General features: G+C 44.6%; 1 protein-coding gene and 1 long non-coding RNA gene across 2 annotated transcripts; one reads left to right on the top strand and one right to left on the bottom strand.

Moving 5' to 3' along the window:
* Window positions 1-1861: 1861 nt before the first annotated feature.
* SCP2D1 (SCP2 sterol binding domain containing 1) lies at window positions 1862-2521 on the bottom strand. The gene has a single exon (XM_050806962.1). The coding sequence runs from the start codon at window positions 2436-2438 to the stop codon at window positions 1968-1970; it is 471 nt and encodes a 156-aa protein (XP_050662919.1). The 5' UTR covers window positions 2439-2521; the 3' UTR covers window positions 1862-1967.
* Window positions 2522-2681: 160 nt separating this feature from the next.
* On the top strand, window positions 2682-5239 carry LOC126964162 (uncharacterized). Its single transcript, XR_007729325.1, has 3 exons — window positions 2682-2831; window positions 4407-4651; window positions 5005-5239. It is a non-coding gene; the product is annotated as an uncharacterized LOC126964162 (long non-coding RNA).
* Window positions 5240-10729: the final 5490 nt, after the last annotated feature.

Below are 10729 nucleotides of genomic sequence, written 5' to 3'. Positions count from 1 at the left end.
ATCAGTCAGGAGCTGAACACTAAACCAAGACGAGGTGAGAGGGCTCATCTTGCTGAGAGAAGGGGAGAGTTGAGGATCCTTCCTCTTCAGGAACACAGCCACACAAAAGCCTTATTTCTAAGGGAGGGTGGCAGGTTCTTAAAAACAACGCAATTAGCTTATATGACACATAATAAACTGCATGTGTTTATATGCAGTGCACAAGATGATGCTTTGACCTGGGAAAACATCACCACAATTAAGATAATGAATATACCCACTACCCCCAAGTTTCCTCATGACATTTGTCATAATCCTTCCCCATTTCCCCATGCTCTTGTTTCTTGGCAACCACTAATCTTTTTTTTTTTTTTTTCTGTCACTACAGTTTACATTTTCCAGTATTTAATATAAATCGAATCGTATGGTATGTGCTCAGTCTTCTCTGGCTTCTTTCACTCAGCATAATTATTTTGTCATTTATCGACATTGTTGTTTGTGTGTACGCCAATCATTTCTTCCTTTTCGTGGTTAAGTAATATTCCATGGTATGACACCGCACCATTTGTCCACCCATTCACCTGTTGATGAACATGTGGCTTGTTTCCAGTTTAGGACTACTCCCAACACAGCTGCCATGAACAGTCACATGCATGCGAGTGTTTATTTTATACATTTACATATGCTTTCTTATCTCTTGACAAGATACCCAAGAACAGAATGGCGGGATCATTCGGTAGGCATGTATTTGAGCCCGGCAGTTGTGATGAAACTGCCGCCCAGGTTTCAGAGCGTCCACACTGTGTAGGTGTTTGAGCATGGCAGTTGTGATGAAACATTCCTCTAGGTTTCGGCGTGTCCGCGCTGTGTATATTTAGCCCACAAGTTAAAAGTACACACAAACCACATGTGAGCCAAGAACACACACACGCTCACCCACAAGGAGTTGCATCAGCTGCATCGGACTTCATTCTGTTCTCCCAGACAACATGTGAAGGGAGCTTCCGGAGGGGAAATCTCCCAGGCTGCCCTCTGATTTTGTAAAATGTTCAACACACAAGCTCCTGACAGCATGGATACTTTAGAGATGGCTCACACAGGGCTGTGGAATCTGGCTCTGGGAGATCCTTTAACTAATGGCACCATCTCATTGGCCTAGAATAGAATAGTTAGAGTCAATACTGAGGGCTTTGGCATGAAGTGAAGCAGAGCTGGAATTCTCTAAGGGTGGTGCCATCAGCGTCACCTGGGAACTTGTTAGAAATGTGCATTCTCTCCAGCCCAGATCTCCTGAGTAGAAGCTCTGAGATGGAGCCCATCAATCCAGACTTTAACCAACCTTCCAGGCGATTCTGATGCATGCTCCAGTTAAGAACTACTGGCCTAGAACACCTCCCAAGCCCTTCAAGTATCCTGGAATTGAAACCATCAGAAGTTATAATACACCAAGAGCACCATCCCCTCTGTTGCCTGGGTTCCACCCACAGACCTGGGGTGCCCAATTTGCTTAGCTCCCCACAATCTCATAGTAAAGTTTCCTCATGGAATCAAGTTACCATGCGGAATGCACACCTGCGCAATGATGGTTATCACTTCTTTCTCCAAAACATTAAACTTTTTTTTAAAAAGGGGAAAATGTCTCAAGAACACCATCATTGGAGTATTTAATTCCAATGATCATAATCACCCATCTCTCTATATGTGGCTCTCACCCTGGCATAAATGGAGCATAAAGAGCATAAATGAAGCTTAAAAAAAAAAAAAAAAAAAAGAAAAAGACAAAGATTCTAATTGATGCACTGCAACACTTTTTACTGCTTCAGAACCCTCCCTGAAAATTTACCCATCTGCAGGAAAATCAATTAAACTTGAATAGGAAGAATTTGAGTAAAAATATTGGATACTTTTTACTTTAATCTTCAGATTAAGCATGATTTCCACTCGACATTATCATCGAAGAGAAGTTCTTCCTTGGTATTTTTGCATGCTTAAAATTTAGCCCAGTCTTTGAAAACCCTTTCCAGCTTCTGGCTAAGCAGAACCTTGCCACTCACTTTGAACTTGCCAGCAAGGAAAGCCTTCTGTGGGTTCATTTTGCCCAAAACCAGCTCCATAAAGACGGGCTCCGGGATTGTAAAGACAGTGTCTGCTGGGAGCCTGGCAGGTCCCGGATACATGTCCCCAGAACCATTCTTCAGATCAATGGTCCACTGCAGAATGATCTTCCCATCTTTGGTGATGTCCAGCTGAAAGATGGCATTGACTTTCTTGACCAATTGAGCTCCCACTTCCCTGATGTGAAGCCTAATGTCCTCAAACACCGAGAAGCTCTCGAGTTCTGACAGCTCTAGAGGATGTGGCATGGCAGGTTCTGGAACTGAACCCAGAACCTCGAATTGGCCAGCCAGAGGTCCATCCTCTGCTTTGATCTTGGGTTGATGGCCACTTCTCTTCCACATCTTCCTGTGCTAGTCCCCGGACCTTGCCATCTGGTCCATGAGCAGCTGTGACCAGATTAATACCCACAGGTCAGATTGTGACGTCAAAGGTAAGGCCAAGTGGAGACTGAAGCTGGTGTGTGTGCTAGCATCTTATTGGCCAAACAAATGCTAACGTGTGACATCAGATAAGGGCTCAGACAGGCCATTGTGAGGCAGATCCACACACACACCCCCCTCCCAAACCAATCAGGGATGTTGGTCCTGCAAGCCCAAAAGGTCTGCCCGCTGCAATGGGGATAAGGGAAACTGGCCCCAGAAGCTTCTTTGGTGACATGAACTCTGTCTTTCCAATGCAGACATCTCCTCGGTGAAACCCTAAGTGAGACAGAAGTTATTCTTATTCCTCTAAAAGTGGGTAATACTTAAGTCCCATTAAGTGGGTAATACTTAAGTTAAGGTAATACTACAGATCCTGACACTGAATTTGGCTTTATCTGGCTGCTGGTAGAAAGGGAAATGCTTTTAGGCCAGAGTAATCAATTGGAGAAGGAATCAGCCCAGGGGCCTGCATCAGAAACTTTCCAGAAGCACAGTGAGACACACACAGAGAGAGTAAATGTCCCTAAGATCAGAAGATGCTGCCAGTCTCCTCTGATAATTACACATAATAGTATAGCCCTTACGCTGGGCCAAGGTGCAGAGTTCTAAGTACTGCACATTTAACTCTCATTACAACCCCCTATGATAGGTAACTTTTTTTTTTTTTTTGAGACAAGGTCTCGCTCGGTCACCCAGGCTGCATGACAGTGGTGCGATCTCTGCTCACTGCAGCCTCCGCCTCCTGGGTTCATTTGATCCTCCCACCTCAGTCTCCCAAGTAGCTGGGAATACAGGCAAGTGCCACCACACCTTGCTAATTTTTGTACTTTTTGTAGAAATGGGGTTTCACCATGTTGCCCAGGTTGGTCTCAAACTCCTGGGCTAAAGTGATCCACCTGCCTCGGCCTCCCAGATAGGTATTCTTTTTATCCCCATTTTACAAATAAGGAAACTGAGGAGAGAAATGAAGTAACTTGCCCAATGTCATACAGTTAGCAAGTAGTGTAGCCAGATTTGAAGAGAGGCAGAATGACTCCAAAGTCCACCTGTTTATTTCTTTACCTTTTATTCTGAAATAATTTCAGCCTTATAAAAAGTTTGCAAAAATAGTACCTGTTTAACCTGCTCCCAGCTTTCCCAAAAACTAACATCTTCTATAACCACAATACAGTGATCTAATCTGAGAAATTCACATTGGTTCATGACTACTAAGTAATCTACAGACCATATGAGGCCATATCCATCTGGTTTCAGGTCTCCCTAGTGCCTCGCAGTCTGGGACGGCTCTTCGGTCTTTGTCCATCGTTACCTTGACACTTGAATACTGGCCAGTTATTCTCCAAAATGTCCCTTCTTTGAAGACTGCCTGATGCTTTCTCCTGGTTAGGTGGAGGTTATGCCTTTGGGACAAGAATACCACAAAGGTGACCTGTGCTCTTCCCACCGTGCCATAGCAGAGGTTCATGATGTTACGTCCCATTTCTGCCGATGTCGTCCTTGATCACTTGGCTAAAGCGGCTCCTTCAGGCTTCTGTACTGCGGAGTTGCTGTTTTTCCCTTTGTGATTAACATCTTTGGGGGAGGAGCCTCGAGACCTTGCAAATGGCCTGTTTTGCATCATCCTCTGGCCCACTTCTGTCGCATCCATCCATGGCCCACCCCTGCAGCAATCAGTGTGATGTAGGCCTAGCAGTCGTTTTCTATGTTTCTTACTCCCTTGAGGTTTAATAACTGGAATTCTGCTCTAAGGGAAAGCACCCTCTTCTCTCCCGTTTCTTTATTTGTTCAATCATTTATTTATCTCAGCATGAATTTGTGGGTATTTGTTTATTCTGCGGGTCATCATCTATTATTATCATTGTTTATTTTCTTGCTAAATTGTCTCAGATTTGGCCATAGGGAGCTTCATCAAGTTGGAGCCTGTATCTTTCCTACACCAAACTGCTCTTACGTGTAAGCAAAGTTCCATTATATGGAGTTGCTGGAAACTTTGTCCTTTCTGGGAATGATGCAGAAGAATGAAAAAGGCTTCAAAGTACATTTGCAAAGATGGATGAGCTGGTGTTATCAATGTCGAGCAGTTAAACAAAGCCCTGTCTTCCAAAACCATGTTCTTGCCATGAGGTCACCAGGTATGGACAACATCAGCACAGCGATTTTAAAATGAGGAGGGCAAGAGTTCCCTAGCAAGTTCACTATAAGCAGCCAACAGAGAACTGAGCCCCACCACTGCCCATATCTCATTTTCCTCAAGGACAGCGTTGTCCCCTCTAAATTACTCAGGCAGGTCCCCAGTGGGGCTTTCATTCTCCTGCCACAGTGTGTCAGAGGGGAACGCAGTTCCACAGCTCATACGTAAGAATCCAAAACACACCAGGACTCGAGGGAGCACTTCCCCAATGACATTGTTTAGAATTGTCCGCCAATAGAAATCATAAAAGTAGACACAATGTCTAGTCAGTTTTATTATTTAAATTCTCAACAGGTACCGCTGCCTTGTTATCTGCACCGTGGCAGGCTGCTTCTCCTACCTTGACTGCCACGCCATGGGCATCTTGAAAACACGCCGCCTCTAAGTGGACACAATCTTCCTCTGCCTTGTTGAGATTCTTTCCCCTTTGGTTGCCATTCAGACCCAAGAATCTGGTCCTGGCAGATTTGTAGCTTTTCGTTTCTGAATTCTTCAAATGCTTTAAAGGAATGTGAGAGGCATAGAGATCTGTTCCCTAAAAAATACAAATAAAGGCCGGGCGCGGTGGCTCAAGCCTGTAATCCCAGCACTTTGGGAGGCCGAGACGGGTGGATCACGAGGTCGGGAGATCCAGACCATCCTGGCTAACACGGTGAAACCCCGTCTCTACTAAAAAAATACAAAAAACTAGCCGGGCGCGGTGGCGGGCGCCTGTAGTCCCAGCTACTCGGGAGGCTGAGGCAGGAGAATGGCGTGAACCCGGGAGGCGGAGCTTGCAGTGAGCTGAGATCCGGCCACTGCACTCCAGCCTGGGCGGCAGAGCAAGACTCCGTCTCAAAAAAAAAAAAAAAAATACAAATAAATTAAAATTTAAAAATAAAAAATTGCAAAGCCATTTTATTAAGTAGGCTGCTTTTAGCTTCAAGTAACAACCACTACCATAAAAATTAATGATGGTTCAATTCAGTGGTCCCAGAGTGGGGTCCCCAAGCCTGTGGCATCAACTCCACCTAGGGATTCTTTGGAAATGCACATTCTCAGGCCCCACACCAGATCTGCTGAATCAAAAACTCTGGGGATGGGACCCTGCTGTATTCATCAGGATTCTCCAAAGAAAAAAGAACCAATATGACACAGAGAGAGAGAGAGATAAAAGGAGTTATTATAGGAACTGGGTCACATGGTTCTGGAGGTCAAGAAGTCCCACATGCAAACGAGGGACACAGCCAGGGGGTGTAATTCATTCCAGGTCCGAAGGCCTGGACTGGAGGATGATGGGGGTTGGTGTAAGTCCTGAAGACCAGGAGCCCAGATGTCCAAAGGCAGGAGAAAATCCACATATCAGGCCTGTAGAGAGGGTGCGTTCCACCTTCCCTGACTTTTTATCCTATGAAGACCCTCAGTAGATGGGATGATGCCTCCCACATTGGGGAGGGCCATCTGCCTTACTCGTTCACCAATTCAAATGTGGTCCCCTCTTTCTAGAAATACTTCCATGGACACTCTCTGAAATAATGTTTTACCCCTGGTCTGGGGATCCCATGGCCCAGTGAAGTTGACACATAAAGTGAACCATCATGCCAGCAATCAGAGTTATAACAAGCCCTCCAAGGTCTGAATATTGGGTTTTTCAGTGTCTTGGAGAGGTCAGCCAAGATCTCTGTGCTGTGTCCACTCTTGCATTCTACCGTCCTCAGTGTGTTGCCTTTGGTCCCCAGCTTGTCACTTCACATCTGCTGGGCTGCCATGGCTCCTTCCATCACATCCTCACAAGACAGCATCCTAAGCCAAAGGGACAAAAAAAGGCCTCTCCTTGGACCTATCGCTTACCAGAAAGAAAAGGTACCAAGGCCTCCACTGGTCTCATTGGCAAGGACTGAATCACATGCCCATCAAGATTCACACCCCTGGGCAGGGCTCCCCATCCCTTGGACAGAATTGGAGTTGGGGTAACAGGAAAGAAAAGGGTGTTACACAGCGACAAATGCCCACCACAGGTACCCACAGCCTCTTCCCTTGCTCCTTGGAAGGCCACAAGGAGAAACCCCATCATTTTAGAGAGCTTTGGTGTCATTACATTTCAATAATCAAAGGTCATTTCCCCTTTTGCCAACCTCCTCATTGGCAACAAAATGTGCCTGGGGGCTTTCTTTCTGAAAGTTTACAGATCCATCTCCCACCTGCCAACCCAGCACCTGGGCAATTGTATTCACTCACAGGTGTCGGGCTGGCAGATGGGTCTAACAGAATGGGGGAAGGGGATTAAGAAGTGTCACCCAGCCCCATCCCCTGAATGGGAACAAATCTATGTTACCAAGTTTACCCTTGCCCTGGGGCCTCAGACAAGGTGCCTGCACCTGGCTGTCAGATGCAGTGAGGGGAGAAGGAAAGGACTTTCACCTTTTACTTTATGTATTCTGCTTTTGTTTGTAATGAGCATGCACTCACTCTGTGGTTTTTTAATTGAATACAATTTTTCCAAAAGTTTTAGGCACATTTTGCAAAGTTGAAAGATTTCTACAGTGAACACTCAAATATTCACCAATATCTTATCGTTGCATTATATTGCACTTGTTTGAAGCTCTCCATCTTATTTTTATCTTATTTTTCTGTTTCAAAGTAAATTAAAGGTATCAGTAGACCCCAAACACTTGAGCATGCAAAGCATTTACTACAGTTCAATATTTGTTTAGTTTTTAATATAAAATTTACACACAAAGCAATGCACAAATCTTAAGTGTACATTTGCTGAGAGTGGACCAATGCACACACCTGAATATAGCACATTTTAGTACTAAGTATCTGAACGCCATGTGGCCCACAGCCCCCAGTTGCCTTGAGCATGGAGTCATCTGCAGTGTGTGGAGAAGCATGAACAAGCAGGAGGTGGGGTTTCTTCTTCACTCATCAGGTGGAAGGCTGCTTCCTGGCAGCATGGGGCTGTCACCATGAGTCCCTGGAGGAAGGCTTGAAAGTGTCTCTGTCAAAGACCCAAAGACCAGAGGCATAAACCAGGATCTCCACATGGAGAAGACATCACACCTTCTGCGCATCGACAAAGATGGGAAATCAACTTTTATGAACACTTCTGAAGGCTAAAATCTTTGTTCTGTGGGCCATCTGGTTTCCAGTAGGACCATCACCCACTTCCCTGGCCCCTGCTGAGTCCAGCCACATTTTTAACAATGCTGGGGTCTGGCCTGGGTCCCAGAAATACTCACAGGATTGATGGTTCAATTGTGGGTTGGTAAGTACCAGTCATGCCCAACATAATGAGCTGGAGCCTGCATGGGATACAGAGAAGGGCAGACACATGATCCCTGCTCCCAGAAACTCAGAACATGGGCAAGAGAAGATGTACACAAGTTTAAAAATCCAACTATGAGAAGAGATGATAATAACTGCTTAGGGAAGAAGACAGTGAGGTAGCATGTCAGGATCCCCATTCTGCACACTCAACAGCCAGCAGCCTCCTGTCTGAAACTTACATCATTTCCTGGAATCTTTTTTGTACGCCCCAGACAGAGAACCTGAGATATGAATTCAAAGTAGTTTATTTGTGAGATGAAGTTGGGGGAATGCAGAAGTGAGATGGAGAAGGGAAACCAGCCAATAGAGGGTGTGTACTCAAGAAGTTACCCTGGGCCACTGGAGTTTAATCTTGCAGGAAAACTCTAGGAAACTCATGTAAGACAAGTTAACCCCACTCCCATGAGGGACAGAGGAGCTGGGACTTATCCACCCACTCCATCAGCCACTGCTCCCAGGACATTAATTCCAGCATACAGAGATGGGAACAAGGCAGGTGTCAATGGCCAGAGAAAGCCCTGGGGCAAGTGCAGCCAGCTGGGAGCCAGGCTGTGGGCACCACTGTGTTGGGGGCAGGGTATGGGTGGTGTATCAGTAATGCCTGCCATACCCAAGGATCACCAAAATCTGCTTTAGGATGGCATGTCTCTGGCCCCATTACATCAGAAAATAAATGGACTCAAATAGCATATAGCAGGAAGACACAAAAGACTACATACCATTTGCTTCCGTTTCTATGAAGTTCTAGAAGCAGCAAACTAATCTATAATGATAGAAGGCAGAAGGCAGATTCAAGGTTGCCTGGGACGGAGGGTTGGGGGATTTTCAGGGACTTTCTAGTATAATGGGAATGTCCTATAGCTTGACTGCGGTGACAGCAGCAACAGGAAACCTGTTCAGAGGCAGTGGTGAACAATTTTTTTGTATTTCATATGGCTTCAGGGAATGGCATGTATTACTGTGGGTGAGGCTCTTATCGAAGTAGAATTTCACCTCTTACTCTGTTGATGCAAAGACTGTGATAGGTCAAATTACAGGTCTTAATCCATTACACCTGTAGTAGGATTATTCATCCATAACCTTTCCATGGCTTCACTGTAAGTGGAGCAAAATTCGCCACCCTTATGAAGGTGGCTGTGTCCATGGGGTTTGCTTTGGCCGGCGGGATGTTATCGGACGTGATGTAAGCAGAGGCTTGAAATGTCCTTGTGCAGTGGGGCTTTCATGTTTGTGCTTCTGCCATGGCCATGACAAGATCATGCCCTAGGGAGCTGCTGGTCCAGGGAGGATGAGACACGCATGGAGCTGACCTAAATCAGCCAAGCAGGAAATTACCATGTAGACCCATGAGAATAAATTCTGCTCATTTTAATCCTCTGAGTTTTTAAGTGGTTTGTTACTCAGCATTACTGTGGCCCTAACTGACTGTGGTAAGGTCCAAAAAAAGTAATAGCTGGGCTTGCAAACCAGTTCTTATGGGCAAAGTCTTCGGTACTTAGACAAATCTTACTGAAGTTACAGCCTGCAGTCTTTCCACACAGCAGACAAACAGACACATTCAGTGCTAGGGCTTGGCTGAGATGATGACATAACGTTCCCTACCTGAGTCAGGCTCCACACACTCAGTTGCTTTTGTCTACACACTTGCTACTTAAAATGTTTGTGGACCAGCATCAGTGGCATCCCTGAGAGCTTGTTAGAAATGTGGAATCTCAGATCCCACCCAGACCTGCTTAATTGGTGTCCACATTTTAACAGGATGCCCAATGACTCCTCTGCTCATTAAAATGTGGGCTATACTGAACTACAACACAAAGATAGAGAGATTAGATAGAGATAGATGATAGATATAGATATAGATAGTTATAGATGATATAGATATAAATATGATCACCCACATACCTGTTGCATTCTCGCTGGTTTGAAAATAAAAACTATCTCATAATTTGTCTTTAGGTTAAAGTTTACGACACACACGCACACACACACACACACACGGGAAAAACGTGATTCAAACTAAGAAGAAACATTTAATTTAAACATTTTCAAGTAAAAATGTTTTTTTTTCTTCACTTGCTTTTTTATTAATAGACTATTCTTTAGAGCAGTTTTAGGTTTATAGAACATTTGAGAAGTACAGAAAGCTCTGAAACACTTCATCTCCTTGCTCCCCTGCTTAGTTTCCCCTATTTTTAATATCTTGCCTCCGTGTGGTACATTTGTTACAACTGATGAGCCCATATTGATACATTATTTTTAATTAAGGTCCACAGTTCACATTAAGGTTCACATTTAGTGAGGTGCATTACATGGGCTTTGCCAAATGCATAATGTCATGTATCCACCACTCCAGTATCATACAGAGCAGCTTTACTGCCCTAAAAATCCTCCGAGTTCTGTCTATTCATCCTTCCCTCCTCCCTAACCTCTGGCAATCACTTATCTTTTCACCGTCTAGAGATTTGTCCTTTCCAGAATATCATATAGTGGAATCATACAGGATGTGACCTTTTCAGATTGGCTTCTTTCACTTAGCAATATGCATTTAAGGTTTCTCCATGTCTTCTCATATCTTGATAGCTCATTTCTTTTCATTGCTAAATAATATCATATGGCTACAACACAGTTTATCTATTCACCTACCGAAGAACATCTTGGTAATTTCCAGCTTTTGTCAGCTATTTAAAAAGCTGCTATAAACACTTGTGTG

This window comes from Macaca thibetana, chromosome 10, assembly GCF_024542745.1.
Source record: "Macaca thibetana thibetana isolate TM-01 chromosome 10, ASM2454274v1, whole genome shotgun sequence".
Classification (NCBI taxonomy): domain Eukaryota; kingdom Metazoa; phylum Chordata; class Mammalia; order Primates; family Cercopithecidae; genus Macaca; species Macaca thibetana.
This window is presented reverse-complemented; position numbering and strand designations above follow the sequence as displayed.

Excerpts from the sequence above, each read along its gene's own strand:
- SCP2D1 (XM_050806962.1), bottom strand. The coding sequence starts at position 2,438 with ATGTGGAAGAGAAGTGGCCATCAACCCAAGATCAAAGCAGAGGATGGA.